This window comes from Myripristis murdjan, chromosome 17 (assembly GCF_902150065.1).
Source record: "Myripristis murdjan chromosome 17, fMyrMur1.1, whole genome shotgun sequence".
Taxonomy (NCBI): domain Eukaryota; kingdom Metazoa; phylum Chordata; class Actinopteri; order Holocentriformes; family Holocentridae; genus Myripristis; species Myripristis murdjan.
This window is the reverse complement of record NC_043996.1, coordinates 6518762-6537113: the sequence shown is the minus strand read 5'-3', so window position 1 is coordinate 6537113 and position 18352 is coordinate 6518762. Positions and strand designations below refer to the sequence as shown.

Below are 18352 nucleotides of genomic sequence, written 5' to 3'. Positions count from 1 at the left end.
TCACACAGTCCATCCATTGCATCTCACAGCAGAGATGCAATGGATAGATAGAAAACGATAGGTAGTGTAGTCAGTCATCGTCCATGAAATAACTCCAGTGAGACTGCACATGATACCCTAAAAGAAATATGCAGAAACACGGGCAGGTCAAAATGCATTTCAAAAAACAACATGTAACAGTCACTCGTACAATTTCATCCAAATTTTCTGTGATATGATGAACGGTCACTCTTTCAGGGCATGCCGCAATTTGGGTATGCATCTGCAAAGTTTTGCAATCGTGCTTCCTCTTTCCTGTTAATGAAAGCATATTAATGGTAGACCTTCACAGATTGTTGTGCAAGACGTTCATGAACCTTTTGTTATACATCATTAAAAACCAGAAATATGCTTGAATTTTCTAGAAATAATATGACAAGAAATAAAATGTGCATCATTTTATTTATGTCAGTAGTGAATATTCGTTTGGAAATTCATATTACTCAGTTTACATTCACCATCTTTTGATTTTTGCAACCTTGTATTGAATCCTTTGTACTGAAGAACCTGAATGCACACAAAAGACAAAAAACTTTTCTCATGCAACATGGCAAATGTGTCAAACAATATGTCCAACCCAGCCTGAGTTATTGTAATAGTCTCTATAATATTCATAATATATATTGCAAACTTCATTCACATTTTAAATTCAAGTGAAATAATATCTTGTTCAGGTGTTTTCAGGGTTTACTGATGTTTCCTGATACATGTCTATTTTCAATATGCCACTGCAAACTGTTTTTGCACCTTCAACTATAGAGTTTATCGAGAAAAATTGTATTCCAATTAATATTTAGATGTGTTTCCTTAGATAGAATAGCCACATAGACATCTCTGAGCTGTCCCACTGCTGTTTAATATGAAGCTGCCCTTCTGGACACAGGTACATTGCAAATTAAGTAACATTCAATTTCTTAGATTGTCGTCTGTCTGCAAAGTCAGCATCCAGCTGCTGTCATCAGACATACAGAAAATGTCCCTTGATGACTTTAGATTGCAGCCTTTGTTTCCCGCTCTCTAAATTTATGAAAATTGTTAACAAATGTTGATTGAATTTTTGTGGGGATTTTCATTTGAATAATGTGGCATCCACTGAATGTAATCAGCACACAGCAGGTAGCTTTCCTCTCAGGTTCCAGCAACAAATATTGCTGTGCCATGTCCCACTTGTGCCACTGACCTTGACAACATGAGTCCAGCAACCTCTGAAGCCCCTTTCACACATGCAGCCTTTCCCAGGGATGTTCAGGAACACTTCCTGCATGAAGTGCGTGAATGGGAGCAGGGATCAATTCTCAGGGAAATCTGTGCTGCCAATTTGCCACCTCAAGACCTGTTGGCAAGACCTCCTGCATGCTCTGCAGTTAGTTAGAGATGCTGTGGTGTACATGGAAATAACAGGAATTCTACATGAACGCGGCGTAATGAGACAGAAATCTTCCTGAAAGTAGCTGCAGGTGTGAATCGTGAAAATCACTCGCAGTGCCAGAAAGGTTATGCTAGTAATTTACAGGGAACCATGTGTACTTACTGTGGGATTGGATTACATTAGATAATGCCTCACTGCCTGTTGCTACGTAACTGCTGGTAGAGAAACATTTATCCAGAGCACATGGTACTGCATGACCTGCAAAATAAATTAAATAAGATATTGTGCCATAATAGACAGGTAGCCAAACAGAAAATCAATGCACAATAGTCCCTGAAGTACAAGGGTATCAGTATAATGTTAATATTTTATAAATTAATCATTCTTGAGTCACCCAGTTAGTGTGTGTGTGGAGGTGGGGGTGGGGTGGGGTGGGGTGGGGGAGTTTGCTTGTGCAACTGTAAGCTATTATTATTATTATATTAGTCACTTCTCCTTTCTTTGGTATTTTGCAAATCCCTTGACTGATCAAATGATAATGAGAGGACAGATTTATAAGAGGTGATACGGTTGCTGAGAGAAGGTTGTTTTCTGACCGAGCACAAACAGCACGATGGCTGCAGGGTCCCAGGTTCTTTGGATTCCCCTGCTCCTGTCTTCTGTCCTTCTGTCCTCTTACTCACATGGTAAGGAGCCATGTTCCACTGTCTCTTAATTCTTAATAACTCGGCTATGCTACTTTGCAGTAGCGCTGAAATTTTTGAAACTGTCACAATTACACTTGCATGCTATTTAATGACCTTTGTTCCCCTGTCTTGTCAGCCCATCCAGGTGCAGTGGCAGCTCCGTGGAGTTCTGCAGGACACCCAAAAGTGCGTCAGGATCTTTCAAACATCAAAGTGAGTCTCCAAGTCTTTGACTTATCAAAAGAGAGGATCCTACAAATAAAATCCTTTTCTGAATGATATTGTGTGTATTTGCACCATTCTAAGTGTGTGCTATACTGTCAGGACAGGACAGGACAGGGCAGCCATAATATTGATATTGTACATTAAAATAATATATTAATCTTGACTGTATGGATAAATTGTGCTCTCTTGACCTCAGATAATCCTGCCAGACGGAACTGATATCAAGGAATACAAGAAAGTCAACGTAACGGTATGTAATGTTTCTGTGCGTGTGCATAACTCTTGTTGTTACTATATTAACGCTAAAATGTCAATACAATACAGTTATGGTTTTGAGAATCAGTAACTGAGCAAGGTTTTCCTCTCATTACAGAACATTATCATCAAAGAATGTGCTGGTAAGTCCCGTGGTTAGTTACATGTAAGCCTGCAAGTGTAATCATGCAAAACAACATAGCGATCATAGTGGGAAACTCTACGCAGCAGCAGCTATAAACCTAAGCTATTTTTTACTACTTTATAATTACTATTATGATCATTATTATTGTTATTTTTTTCCTTGCCCTTTTCACAGCAGCCATTTTGACAATAAATAACAGGTAACCACAGATGTTACTAATGACATTAATGAAGGCTCTGTTCAGTTTACGTGCAGCAGAGTCTCCGGTGATCCAGCATGAGCAGCAGCAGGAGCCTGGCTCTGTTAGACCTGGATGGAACAGAGCCTTCATTAATGTGATTAATAATGCTTGTGATTACCCTGCTATTTCATTTCAAAATGGCTGCTGTAAAAAAAAAAAAAAAAAAAAAAATGGACTTGGATGGAGTTTTATCTGATGTCATTAGTTTATTAACACCTTGTCTTGCTCAGGTACACAGGAGCAGCTGGCGTTGCTGTACAGGCAGCTTCAGGAGGCAAGGACCCAGAAAAATGACCTGGGTGAGTGTTTTATGAGAAATTATTATCATCCAAGTCCTGCAACGATCACCTGTGGAGTGAAATCAAACTAGTTTGTTCTGTGTCTGACAGACGGAGAAGCCTTCGGGCTGAGGAGTGAAGTGAGGCTGTTGAAACTGAAGCTTGGGACGTGCGCTGCAACAACTTCCACCATACTTAACAGTAAGCAATCTCACCGTAAATGTACGGCGCACATGGAGAAAATACAGTCGTGAAAGAAAGAGACTAATGTTGCACTGCACTTTAAACCGACAGTTTTTGAGTCCCAGCTGAGTGACCAGCTGAACCGGCTGCTGGAGACATCAGACAGCAACGCCGTCCTGAGTAAGTTCATCTGACTCCACATAGTTAACCATCGATTCTCCTTTGCTGATTGTTTTCTAGGACGTCATATTCCCTTTGATTTTTTATCACACGTCGTTCGAGATGAGTGTGTCAGCTAAATCTCTAAAATGCACATTTTTGTCTAGTTTTGAAGATCAGTGCCCTCACCAGAGAGGTGAGAATACTGGAGAGGAGGATCACACGCTCGACTAACAGCACTGGAGTCAGTGGTGAGTATTTTTTTTATTAATCTTGTGCCATAACAGTCGGCCAAGTCTTCACGTGAGCCTTGTACTCATCTGTTATACAATCAGTACTCCAATAGCAGCGTCACCTATCGACATCTGAACTGCCTCCGTAGCTGTTTGATATTCCCCTACAGTGTTAATCATGTTGGGTGAGCATCAGGTAAATAAAGACAATCTGAAACTGTGTCTCACAGCGCTGCGGGGACAGCTGGAGGAAAAGACGAGTGAGCTGGAGATGAAGAAGGAGCAGATGGAGAGGAGCAACAGCAACGCCCAGCTCAGTAAGAACAAAGTTAGAAAACTCACAAGAGTTCAGTGAATCACTTCAGCAAAGACCCATGACAAACTCTTGGGACTGACAGCTGTAAGGCTTATCTTCCTCAGTAGTTATGTACAGAAGTTAATGGTTTAGCATGTAAAGTGACTGGATTATTTTGTGTGCGCACAGTTCTTCAGATCATCTCTCTGCAAAACGACATCTGGGATTTGGAGAAGTCAGAGGCAAAGGGGGCTGATCCTAAAACTGCTGATCAAATCCTGGGTAAAGTGCCGTTCACTTCTCTGAGCTGTTTGCATGTGTAGATATTAAAAGCAATGCAGTCATAATTCAGCAAGAGCACAGTGCACATCATTTTATAACTTTTCACACTTTATTTTAGTGGGACAAATTTCATGGTAGGTGCATGATAATTGTCAAGTAACATATTTGAAATATCTTTGAAATTGCCCCCAAAATTACATCATTTATCTCAAAATGCATTGAAAACCAAAAGTTGAAACAAAAAATGAAACCAGGCTTGCCACTGGTTATGGAATTTCTGGAATATTATGAAATCTTAAAAGAAAATTTCACCATTTTGGCCAAAAAACTTTTTTTTTTTTTTTTTTTTTTCAGCTCATTCAAACTGAAATAAGGGGCTCTAGTTTCCACCTCACAATCAGCACAAACGGTGCCAATCTCCTTTGATCTGACATCAGTTGTGACGGGACAGTCGATATGGAGATAAATTTATGTGCTGATTGAGATAGTAGCATTGGATAGTGGTTTTTGTGGGTATTTATTGCATTGTTAATGTGCCTGACATTCTGGACACCTGCCTGTGAGGTTTTGGTGACGTGTGCACACTGCGCGCCGGTCAGCCAAACTTCCACACAATTGACATGGAGGTCTACTGCCTGCAGCAGTAGACCTCCATGTCAGTTGTGTAAACTTTCATTATGCCTTCGCGCAGCTCATTTTAAAGGCGAGGACAGGGGCTCATTTGATTGGTTTAAAGTGAATCAGCTGTGTCAAACCCACTCCACGCCTTCTCTCCTCCCTTCTGCCGGTAGGAGGGATGGTGGAGTACTTGCGCCACCGCGCACGGCATGCCAAAATTGCAAAATCCACTTGGCCACACCCAGTTGGCCTCCGCCTCACCTGGTCTTCAAAACTAGAGCCCAAGATGTTTAATACCATTTTCACCTCTGTATGTCCAGTGGTTCATTTCCTGATGGTAGGATTTCATGTTAGCTTAGCATAAAGACTTGAAGTCTATGGGCAACACATCCTCACTCCCAATGCGTCAACAGCCTGACAAATGGTCAGGGTCCCTTAGCATCACATGCCAACTCATTAGGCACCCGTTTCTCGTCATCGACGAGTTGGGTAACCCAACAGACTTACATAGAACTCCCACAACATCTGAAATAGACGCCACAGGAAGCATTTGGGGCATCAACTAACTCTTTGTTGTCATGGTAACGTGACGTTTTCTGCATCATGTAATAGAGTCTGCCCAACATGATCTCACAGAAATCCGTGAAATGAGCACAACCTCTTAATAATGCATTCCGTGCTCCTTGTACGTAACCTGTTTTAATCATAGATTTCTATGGTTTTAATTCCGTGTGGTCACCACGCAAACAGTGTCCACTGAAAGTCAGCGAGGATCCGTGCTGGACACACGGATTCTCGGCTTCAAAGGCCTCACGCTGTGGGTGGTGGCAGAGCTCTGGTGGTGGGTCATAGATCCCGGAAGTACAAATTTAATCGATATTCTGAAAAATAGTTTGGATTATTAGACATAACGTTACTTACCACGAGCTATGAGGTTGTGTAACGATGGCATGTGCTTCTGTCAAGTCCACTACATTACCCATAATCCTTATCAGCGACGTGTCTGATTTGACAATCTTAATCAATAAAGTGCATGAAAGTTGTCAAATCTTCTTGAAATAAGACTATAATATGCTGATATGTTACGCCATTGAACACCACCCTTTCAGTCAGCGAAACATAGCGGGTGGAAAAACCGTGGAAACACGTCAAAAATAGCACTTAAGATTAAATTTTTTTTTCATAACACATCTTTATTCATGATGTAAACATAGGCTACATGTTAAGGTTATACTTTTGCTGTTGAAAAACTACTGTATGTGTGTTTTATAAACCTAATTTCAAAACTTTTACCCTAACCCGGAAGAGGGGTACCAGACCTACAATCTGTGCGGAGTTGCAACACACAGAGGTGTCCTGCGCCACAGGTTTTGTAGTTCTAACATGTTATGTCTATTATTTGTGATCACTAATTTTGCAATCTTAATTAAAGTTTTTGTGTGTGGGAAGAATGCCTGTTTGGTCAGATTTTATTTATTTTAAGATAGTCAAATCATATTTTTTCCATGTTTTGACACTAGTCAGTGGCGCCCCCTATTGGTTTGCCATCGGGCATGATAGTAGAGGTCAAGAGCTTTCCAAAAATGTTGACCCCATGTCTGTGCCATTTTTTGTTGCTGCACTGTAAGCGTCTATTTCAGACGTTGTGGGAGTTCTATGTAAGTCTGTCGGGTTACCCAACTTGTCGACAACTGACGAGTAAGGGGTACCTAATGAGTCGGCATGTGACGCTAAGGGACCCTGACCATTCGTCAGGCTGTTGACGCATTGGGAGTGAGGACGTGTTGCTATGGGAGTCGTTAGCCTGGCTCCATCAAAGTGAGGAAATAAACCGTACAGCAGCTTGGCAGTTGTCTTTTCACAGTGTATCCTGTGAATTTGAAATACATGTCTTTTTTTAAAATGAGGGTCATTTCAGGAAAAATTAGATGGTGGCACTATAACCACTGAACACCTTTATCCTTCCGCCTATCAAAGGGATCCACACTGCTGAAGGAAAAAGTAGACCCAGTAGAACTTAACTTCTCCTAAAATGACTATTGCTTGTTTGTTTGTTTGTTTAACATTCATTTTTTTATATATATATATATTCAACCATTTTTTACATTAATCTGTGCTGTTTTCCATCAGAGCGACAGGTTGAGCTGGACAATAAGATCAAAGAGCTTCAAGACAAAGGAGATGGTGTCTCAGCTGGTTGGTATCTCCCTAACTCAGCATTTCATTTTTAATCTACAATGTGAATGGTACAGCATTTTATATCTTTATATATATTTTTTGACATGAATTCTCTCTTGGCTCTAGTGCTCAGGCTGATTTTTGTGAATCATGACATTACGAAGTTACAGAGACTGCTCACTTTCCACATGGAGAAATCCAGAACCCAGGCTGCTGGTGAGTCTCTGTGTGTTTTGAGATCTCGCTGTGTGTTCATCCCTTAAATAAATGTGTGGATCATTGTCCCAATCCAACACCATCACTGTGAGATTCATCCTCCTGCAGACTTTCCTAGATTGCTGCTCACTTTCTCCAAATCATTTTTTAGCTCTTACTTGATAGTACACATCCAAATCAGCGCTCAGACTTGTCTTCTGTTTCCTTTTCAGATTATCAGAGGCAGTGGAAGCAGAAGTCTGAGCTCATTACGAAGAAGACTTCACATCTGAATCGGGAGACGGATAAGTCCCAGCTGAGTAAGTGTGCATGTCTGCCTTTACAGGCCACAGAATACACTTTAGTTGATTGATTTCTTTGTTTACTGAAGCACTGATTTGACATCTTCCTTGTGACCGGTCCAGATAAGGAGATCCTTGAGCTGCAGAACGAGCTGATGCAGCTCGGGGTGGAAAGGCAACTCAGCAGAAAGACGATGGAGGCTAAAATAAAAGGTGAGTGACTGGAAACCTGATTTAGGTATTGTGTTACACTTGTGTTGTCTTGTGTGCATTGCAGGGGTTTTATTTTTGTTTCACCAAGTGTTTGGGTTATTGGTTATTTAGTCAGAATACATCAATGTCAGAAAAGCATAAACTTTTCCTTTTTTTTTTCTAGAGCTGAGAGCCACTTTGGATCAGAAAAAGAAACAGCAAGATGACCTAAGGAGACAACTGGAGGCAACAGACCCCACCCAGGCAGAAATTAGTAAGTTTTTTGCCAATCAAATTGATGTGTCAAAACAACGAAATTACTTCCACAAATGCTATATATCCATTTTGAAAAAAATGAAAAATAAATACTAGAGCTGCAGCTATCGAATATTTTAGTAATCGAGTATTTGACCAAAAATTCTGCCGAGTAATCGAGTAATCGGATAAAATGTGTTTTTGCCAAGATAAAGAGCAATTGTGTACATATATATATATATATACATATATATATATATATATATATATATATATATATATATATATATATATATATATATATATATATACATATATATATGTACGGTATTATAACATTACAAATGTATTCCATTAAAGGACAGTTTTAGTCTTAGTCTTGTGTCAAATGCCCTTATTAGTTTTAGTCATATTTAGTCAACTTGTATTCTTTTTTGTTAAGTCACATTTTAGTCGACGAAAAGTCTTGGCATTTTAGTCTAGTTTTAGTCGAAGAAAATCCAAAGTATTTTAGAAATTAGTAAGTTTTTTGCCAATCAAATTGATGTGTCAAAACAACGAAATTACTTCCACAAATGCTATATATCCATTTTGAAAAAAATGAAAAATAAATACTAGAGCTGCAGCTATCGAATATTTTAGTAATCGAGTATTTGACCAAAAATTCTGCCGAGTAATCGAGTAATCGGATAAAATGTGTTTTTGCCAAGATAAAGAGCAATTGTGTACATATATATATATATACATATATATATGTACGGTATTATAACATTACAAATGTATTCCATTAAAGGACAGTTTTAGTCTTAGTCTTGTGTCAAATGCCCTTATTAGTTTTAGTCATATTTAGTCAACTTGTATTCTTTTTTGTTAAGTCACATTTTAGTCGACGAAAAGTCTTGGCATTTTAGTCTAGTTTTAGTCGAAGAAAATCCAAAGTATTATAGCCTAGTTTTAGTTGACTAAATTACAAAGTATTTTAGTCTAGTTTTAGTCAATAGTCTTTTTTTAGTCTTTGACCTGCATCATGTTGGCTTTTTTTTTTTTAATTTAACAATATATTAAATTATTATTATTTTAAAAATTTAAATTGCTTATCAAACAGACCTAACAATTCAGCTACCAATGAATGAGCAGTAGTATGCATGTGATAACATAGATTGAAAAATAAGCCGAAGTGATACCTCTTCTCTGAATAGAGAAGAATTGCTGTTAGCCAATGAAAATATAGCGGAGTGGCGACTCTTCACATTTTTACACAATCTATGTCAGTGCGCTGCTGTTTTAACTTTGTTCTCACCGCGCTACGCTTCAGACAGCGCTGGTGGGTGTGTGCTCCTCAGTCACACACACACACACACACCTCGGCATGAACACACAGCAGCGCAGGAGGAGAAAAACTAACGCGCGGTTGTGCCACATTAAAAATAGTACGTGCAAAACACCGCGGATTTATATTTTTATTTCTTTATTTATTAAGCGATTCTTCGAGGCAGGAAAAATTACCCGAGGCAAAAAAAGAATCGAGATACTCGATTACTTAAGTAATTGTTTCAGCTCTAATAAATACAGATTATTCTACGGTTTGAAACAGAATCCTTTTGCAAGCAGTGGTCTAAAGAGGAGTCATAACTTCACTAATAACTCAAATTGTATTTTATCCTCATACCAGTAATTCATATTTCTTTAGTTTAGTATTAGTTTGTTTATTTGCACAATAAAAGTGACAAAAACAACAACAACAACAAAGCAGTTAAAAACATGTGCAGGATGAGACATGAAACCCTAAGGGCTTATATAGGAGCCTCACCCCAAAAGAGACATAGCCTAATAACAATACTATACAATACAACAATACTATATGATAATAACAATAACAATATAATAATAATAACAATACTAATATTCAATACATCATTTGCATGTGTACACATATATGTACATACATATACACACATACATACACACATCACTTCATCCATATGTATCAACATCTCATATCAATACAATATATCAATATAATGCAAAAATAGCATCAATATTAACAATAATGGAAACTTTTATAAAATTTGCAATAAACAATAAAGAAAGCAGCTCAATTCATTCCAGGGTAAGATACAGAGTATAAAATCAGTCATTTATTAAAAGATATTTAAGTCTACATTTCAGCACTGAGATAGACGTACAGTTTGTAATTATAGAAGGTTTTGAATTTCAGGTTCCAGGCTTAATACTGAACTGACCTAATGTTGTCTGGGAAAAATCACGGTGAATGTGTTTTGCTTGTCTGGTTGGGTATGAGTGAATGGTGGAATTTTCAACCAAAAAATCATTGAAAACAATAGGAAAAGATGCAGCATTAATGGTCCAACTGAACATAAAAATATATATCTGATAAATGTTTATGTCAGAAATGGACAATATTTTAAGTTGTTTAAACAAAAGAGCAGTTGGTGCCAGATAACTCGAGGCAGTGGCGAGTCCAACAAACTTCTTTTGTAACAACAACAATTTGTGAAGAGATGATGGATAAGTACTGGCCCAAACAAGATTGCAATATGATAAATATGGGTAAATCAAGCTATAATAAAGTATTAATAAACAAGATCTAAGAAATGAAACTCTATGGGTAATGCCATAAGATTTAGTTATTTTCTTACATACCAGATCAGTATGGTTTTTCCATGAAAGGGCTTCATCAACTATGACACCTAGAAATTTAGTATGTGATACTTGTTTAATTTCATTATTATAAATATATAATTTAGCTTCCTCAATAGAATAGTTTTTGTTACTGTGTCTGAAGACCATATAATTGGTCTTGTTGACGTTTAATGAAAGCCTGTTCATTAGAAACCATCTTGCAGTTTGGTCAAGTATGCTATTAGCATTTTTGATATGGGAACTGAACTTAGAGTGTGACAATACTATGTTTGTATCATCAGCAAAGATGATAGGTAAAGCATCATCAAACTGTAAAGCAAAATCATTAATAATAATAAGAAACAAAAGAGGCCCAAGGATAGATCCTTGAGGAACACCTTGAGATATCCCCATTTTTCTGGAATTCACACCCTCAGAGCAAACATATTGCTGCCTGTTGTGAAGGTAATCTCTGAGCCAGTCTATGAAAACATCATGAAAGCCATAACGATTACATTTGGATAGTAAGATCTTATAATCCACTGAATCGGAGGCTTTGGATAAATCTAAGAAAATACCTATTGAAAACTTGTTCTCCTTCAATGCGTCATGATTTTTTTTCTACAAATTGGACAAGGGCCATATAAGTTGAGTGCTTTTTCCGAAAACCATACTGGTGCTTGTAAAGGATGTTATTTACATTGAGGTGGTCTAGGACTCTAACATACACCAACTTCTCTAAGATATTGGAGAAGCAGTGGAGGATTGACATGGGGCAATAATTATTAAAAACTGCAGGGTCACCTTCTTTGAAGACTGGTAGGACCTTAGCTAGTTTCAAGTTTCAAGCTAGTTTAGATTATTGATGATATGTAATATTTCAGAACATGTGGGCGGTTCAAAGCTACAGAGGAGAGAAGAAATAGGCTGAATATCTTCTATGGGACATTCTTTAGTAGATGGGATATCTTTAGCAAGAGAGTGTCCCACACTGGAAAAGAAATTATTAAACCCATTTGCTCTTTTGCATCTTTCTGAAGTTGCAACAAAACTGTTCTTGTCATGTCTGTTCTTTTGCCATGACCAGTCCTCAAGATCATCAGTATCATGAGAGACATGAGAAACCTGCATGACGGTGAGCAAGATGGCACAACAGGAACAACTCAAGCCAAAGGTGAGTTCCTCTCTCCCGTTTTCACCGATAAATATGAAAATTTACCCTGAGGTTGGCAGGACGAGTTGTACATAACCTCTCTTCATGAAAAGACTGGATTTAAATTCTTTAGGACACCTACTCATTATGTGGCCACTTCACTGTGACAGAAAAGTCCCTTTCTTTTCAATCTGTTCCTTATACTTTAATGTCAAATGTGTCGACTTATCCTGTATTGCATTGCTTTACAATACATCAGCCTTTCAGACAATGCTTCAAGCCAAAGAGGGTGAATACGCAAAAGCTCAGGAAGAAATCAAAGGTGAGTCAAGGTTATCTGGACAAAATCCCCATGAATGAGCCTGCTCTGAATGTTTCAAAGCACAAATGCAGAGGTAAGGTTTGCTAACCTGGTGTCCTCCATACTCACCACAGACCTGCAGAGGAAACTGGAAACAAACAAGCTAGAATGCTCTGGACTTCAGCACCAATATGACCGTAAGCACTTTGGTTTTTGCAACAACAACAACAAAAAAAATATCTCTGATTCACATTTCAGTTTACAGTCATGATTTGTCATCTGTGACGGTCTTTCAGAGTTGAAGGCTGAATCTGAAGACAAGATTGCAAAACTGAGCAAAGCTGGTGAATCCAAAGCAGCAGTGGGTGAGTGCTTTATAGTGAAGTGACAACCATAAAAAGGCTCCCTCATCTAGATGATTGGCCTAAAGCCTTATAAACCACTTTGAGGTGTTTTCTCTGTTTTTCTGCACTAGTTCTGGAGATCATAAACCAGAATGTTGAGATTGAGGCTCTGAGAGGTTTGATCACTGCAACAGATGACCCAGACAATATCTCAGGTGAGTAACAGTAACTGACACCAGTAGCACCAGTACTGAAAAGTGTTACCAAAACATCTATCCTCACACACCATTTAGTCAAGCATTTAGTCTTGTTTTCCTTAAAACAAGATTTAAAAAAAAAAAGTGAATTCAGTATATTAGTTTGACTTTGTTTCTGATGCACCGTCACGACTTTCAAAAGATTTCTTAAATCTATAGCAATATCTGGCAATAGCCGTATTTCATACCTCATAAGCTAATCGTTCTACTCAGTATCAGAGAACCAGGGTTACAACAGTATCTGAACACATTTAAGATACAATCCTAGACTAAAGGATTAGCAGTCCATTCATTATTCTGTCTTCCCAAATGATCAGCATCTGTCTGGGTCTCTTCCAGAGCTGCAGAAGCTACTTGAGGAGAAGGAGAAAAACTTGAAGGACAAGAAGGCAGAACTGGAGAAGCTGGGTGCCAACCAACAAACAAGTGAGTGCACTGGTTTGATAAACTGTGATGTTGTGAGTCACCCCTAAAGATGTCAGTCTGTTAGGCTGCATCATCCTATGACACATATTTCAATAAACAGAGTCCTCAAGATCCCCCTGTCCTGCATATTTTTGTTTCAGCTCTACTCTTTCACATCTCATCCATTTAAGGGCTTCATGCTGATTGGCTGAAACAGATCTACCTGAACAGGGTGTGCATGAAGGAACATGGGCCTTAATGGAGGTCAGGTGTTCAAGAGTAGAGCTGGAACAAAGACCTGCAGGACAGGGGCTCTTGGGGTCTGGTTTGGGAACCACTGTATTCATCCTATTATCATTCTCACTGTGTTTTTGTTTCAGTTTTAAGAATCATTGAAATTCAATCTGAGATATGGCACTATCAGAAAGAGGCTGCCAGTAACACCACCAGTGATCATATACGAGGTAAGTCAAATTCAAATGCCAATATAATGTTGGCTCAGGTTGATAATATTTAAAAATGTGGAATATGCTTGATTAAAACATGGAAGACTCTACCTTTTCCAGAGTTGCAAAAAAAGCTGGACAGTCTTACCAATGAAATAGAAGACAAAGACAAAGACAGCACAAAGCTCAGTGAGTATGAAATAAGTGAGCAGAAAAGTGTGTGGACAAGCTTTTTCACCCGTTGGACGAGATAACGACTCAAAGTTCTATCGTCTTTTATCACTTTCTTGACTTTTCCCTCCAACTTGTGGACAGCTTGTGGAGAGTGTTTTCATATTTTCATTCTAGTAAACTCATGTTGATGTGACTTTCTGCTGTGTTGTGCTTCAGTGCTGAAAATCATCACGCTGCAGAGTCAGGTGGAGCATTTGAAGAGACAACTGTCACAGCTCCAGTTGTCCCAAACCATGGAGATAACCAGTAAGTATCTCCAACAACACTTCAAGCCATCCACACTGTTCAGAAGCTGATGATTCACCACTGCTTTTCTTTACGTGTGATTCCTAACTGTGCTGTAACTGTTTGATTTGTCTCAGTGCTAACCAAACAACTCAACACCAAGAAAACAGAACTGCAGAGACTTACTCAAGAACTGAATGCGAAGAACGAGGCAAATGCCAATTTGAGTGAGTAGAGAGGGAGCATGTTGTCCACACATGACTGTGGAATAATCTCACGTGTATTTGCTGCCCTTCAGGCTTGGAGGAAAAAGGACAACAACTGCAAAAGATGGTGTAAACAGGAATCTTACTGACGTTGCTCTGCACTGTACACATACAGAGGTGGTAGCTTGCAACTACAAAAAAATAAATAAATAAATAAATAAAATATACAAATAAAATAATATCAATAAGGACAAATAAAATCACAATGTGTTACTGTCTGTCCTCACAAAAATTAAACAACAACAACAACAACAACAACAACAACAACAACAGTAAACAACATTAGCTACACCTATAGTCACATTTAACACTCCATTCATGTTAGCTGCAATAGTCTAGTTTCTCTGACCCAGCATCCGCACTGCTAACTAGCCAACATGCTTGCGATTTACTACAGCATTCATAAACAGTCATAAACACTTTACAACTCTGATCAAACTGTCTCTACACATTCTTAACTCAATTAGTGACCAGATTTGATCCCATTAACTAAAGTGGCTCACCTGAAAAAGACGGTGTAAACAGGAATTTTACTGAAGTTGCTCTGCACTGTGCACATACAGAGGCGGAAGCTTGCAACTACAGAGAAGAAGCACAAGATCGCGTTTCAGTCTAAGCAACGGTCAGAGACGGTGGTGCTGCCACCTGCTGGCTACCATACCCCACAACACTTTGCGCCACATTGACAGACAAACAGAGCTAATAGGCAGTAAACACATGAAAATAATAAACTGAAAATAAAAATAAAATTATTAATGAACTTGAACTTAACTGAAATGCATAAAAATTAAACAGACCTCTGTTTATACATCCCACATATTGGTGTATAATCTGTCTTTTTTGTGCTCCTCAGTTTTGAGAGTCACAGAGCTCCAAAACCAGCTGAGGAACATGGAGAAACAAAATGTCATAGCGAGCCAAACATCATCTGCAACAATTACTGGTGAGTGTCTCATTTCCTTAAAACCTTTTCACTGATTCATTGAAGTAATGATTGTCTGTTTCTTAAGCACAAGCAAAACTGATTCTTCTAGGTTGGAAGAATAAGCTGAAGGCAAAAGAAGACGAGCTCTCTCAAGCTCAGAGTCAAGTCAGGGGTAAGTCCTGAGCTCTTGCTCTGATTGTCCCAACACATTTAGTTTCTACACCAACAAACACCCTCCTCCAGTCTCATGTCTCACACCAATTTTTATACCAGTCCTACAGACACAGCTGGACCGCAAGGAGGAGCAATGCTCTGATATCCAGATGAAACAAAAACGTGAGTTAGCCTCTATTGTCTTGTTGCTGGCATTTTATTCTGTTTGCGGGTTGAACGGTTTTTGTGTCCCTCACAGAGCTGCAGAATGATCTGGACACCAAGATGCGAGAACTGGAGGCCAAATCTGACACAGTTACTTCACTTGGTGAGTGCAGGGAAAAACTTTACTGTTTCATTTTCTTGCACACGCTTGTGTAAGTGGAAGTCTATTCAGGTTTCATTTTAGTTTGTCAGTGTAGCAGTGGCAACTGTGAAAAAGGCTTCCAGATTACTTGTTCCCAGCATTTTAAACCACCCAACGATGTTTGTTGTGTGTTTCTGGCCTAGTGCTGGGGATCATAAACCTGAATCATGAGCTCGAGGCACTGAAGGGTCTGATCAGTACTGCAGACAATCAAGACAAGATCTCAGGTGAGTAACAGTTGTCACGGTGAACCGTTTGACATCATGCCCAAGTGTAGAAACAGTTTTCTTTACAATTAGTTTTTAACAAATTTATGGTTTTGTCATTCTGCAGATTGACATTTGAATCTTAGTGTGGTTTGTAACTAGAAGCTGTGAAGTGTTTTTTGTTTTTGTTTTTGTTTTTGTTTTTGTTTTTGTTTTTACTTTTTGCAGCCAGAATGTGTTATAACTGGGAAGATATAATTCAGCTGAACCCCATGGTGTTTGTTTAATTATCCTTACACTTAATATGAAATAAAATCAAATTTTGCAACATTTTTTCCTCTGTTGCATATACTCTACATCAAGGCTCCAGATGCAGCACCCTACGTTACTGTTAATTTCTGGATTGCAACATTGTCTTGAAAAAGCCAAATAAAAAGTATTGTGAGGCGTGCAGGAAAAAAAAACGTTTCTACCAAATTGGTCAGTGGAATACAATAATTTCCAATGCACTTTCTGATCTCTTGTGACTTTTGTCACAAACAAGTGATAATATCTTGAGGAAATCTCCTCACACAAGGTAATCTTCATCTACCTGCATATTTTTCACTCATTCTAACAAAAGATAGTTCTCATTCATCATCTTGTGTTCAAGATAAACCTATGGGCAGCAATGTCTGGTTAGGACCTACACAGAAACATCCAGCTGCTCAAAGTCTGGCTTTGACAGACAGCAGTGCGTTGTTTGCCCAAGGAGCCCACCACAGCTGATATTCCTCAGTTGATATTTACTTTATGAGTACTCCATTAAGCAGTTTCACATATTTTCTCCAACTGGACCTTCTCATTTAGCTGTCCTCAAGAGAAAAATCCTTGGATCAGCCTCCAGATACCTTGAAAGGTTGGGGAACCCAGCTCAGTGCTGTTCAGCTCCACACATTTGCTAGCCTGCGGGGAATCTCCAGATTTCCCTCCTCAGTTACTTTCCACCTCAAGCATGTGACAAAGCCAGACTTGATGCAGATAATTCTGCAGAGATCATGACCATATGTCATACCCCATAGGTTAATCTTTCTACTCAGTTTCAGAGAACCAGTGTTACAACAGTATCTGAACAAATTCAAGATACAGTCCTGGACTAAAGGACTTGTTGATGTAGATGTTTAGCAGTCCATTCATTATTCTGCCTTCCGAAATGATCAGCATCTGTCTGGGTCTCTTCCAGAGCTGCAGAAGCTACTTGAGGAGAAGGAGAAAAACTTGAAGGACAAGAAGGCAGAACTGGAGAAGCTGGGTGCCAACCAACAAACAAGTGAGTGCACTCGTTTGATAAACTGTGATGTTGTGATTCACCCCTAAAGATGTCAGTCTGTTAGGCTGCATCATCCTATGACACATATTTCAATAAACAGAGTCCTCAAGATCCCCCTGTCCTGCATATTTTTGTTTCAGCTCTACTCTTTCACATCTCATCTATTTAAGGGCTTCATGCTGATTGGCTGAAACAGATCTACCTGAACAGGGTGTGCATTAAGGAACATGGACCTTAATGGAGGTCAGGTGTTCAAGAGTAGAGCTGGAACAAAGACCTGCAGGACAGGGGCTCTTGGGGTCTGGTTTGGGAACCACTGTATTCATCCTATTATCATTCTCACTGTGTTTTTGTTTCAGTTTTAAGAATCATTGAAATTCAATCTGAGATATGGCACTATCAGAAAGAGGCTGCCAGTAACACCACCAGTGATCATATACGAGGTAAGTCAAATTCAAATGCCAATATAATGTTGGCTCAGGTTGATGATATTTAAAAATGTGGAATATGCTTGTTTAAAACATGGAAGACTCTGTACCTTTTCCAGAGTTGCAAAAAAAGCTGGACAGTCTTACCAATGAAATAGAAGACAAAGACAGCACAAAGCTCAGTGAGTATGAAATAAGTGAGCAGAAAAGTGTGTGGACGAGCTTTTTCACCTGTTCGACGAGATAACGACTCAAAGTTCTATCATCTTTTATCATTTTCTTGACTTTTCCCTCCAACTTGTGGACAGCTTGTGGAGAGTGTTTTCATTCTAGTAAACTCATGTTGATGTGACTTTCTGCTGTGTTGTACTTCAGTGCTGAAAATCATCACGCTGCAGAGTCAGGTGGAGCATTTGAAGAGACAACTGTCACAGCTCCAGTTGTCCCAAACCACGGAGATAACCAGTAAGTATCTCCAACAACACTTCAAGCCATCCACACTGTTCAGAAGCTGATGATTCACCACTGCTTTTCTTTACGTGTGATTCCTAACTGTGCTG

At 38.9% G+C, this 18352-nt stretch overlaps 1 protein-coding gene across 1 annotated transcript in view; it reads left to right on the top strand.

Annotated features, from left to right (window-relative positions):
* The window catches only part of LOC115374818 (uncharacterized), a 42056-nt gene that overhangs the window by 10708 nt on the left and 12996 nt on the right, over nucleotides 1–18352 (top strand). The window contains 26 exon segments of the mRNA XM_030073949.1: nucleotides 3191–3259; nucleotides 3533–3601; nucleotides 3748–3831; nucleotides 4044–4130; nucleotides 7139–7204; nucleotides 7615–7701; nucleotides 7807–7896; nucleotides 8060–8149; nucleotides 11861–11947; nucleotides 12186–12248; nucleotides 12362–12424; nucleotides 12524–12592; nucleotides 12703–12786; nucleotides 13168–13254; nucleotides 13614–13697; nucleotides 14070–14159; nucleotides 14276–14365; nucleotides 15258–15347; nucleotides 15439–15501; nucleotides 15603–15665; nucleotides 15742–15810; nucleotides 15993–16076; nucleotides 17278–17364; nucleotides 17724–17807; nucleotides 17912–17974; nucleotides 18168–18257. Of these exon segments, the coding sequence (XP_029929809.1) occupies nucleotides 3191–3259; nucleotides 3533–3601; nucleotides 3748–3831; nucleotides 4044–4130; nucleotides 7139–7204; nucleotides 7615–7701; nucleotides 7807–7896; nucleotides 8060–8149; nucleotides 11861–11947; nucleotides 12186–12248; nucleotides 12362–12424; nucleotides 12524–12592; nucleotides 12703–12786; nucleotides 13168–13254; nucleotides 13614–13697; nucleotides 14070–14159; nucleotides 14276–14365; nucleotides 15258–15347; nucleotides 15439–15501; nucleotides 15603–15665; nucleotides 15742–15810; nucleotides 15993–16076; nucleotides 17278–17364; nucleotides 17724–17807; nucleotides 17912–17974; nucleotides 18168–18257 (2052 nt within the window).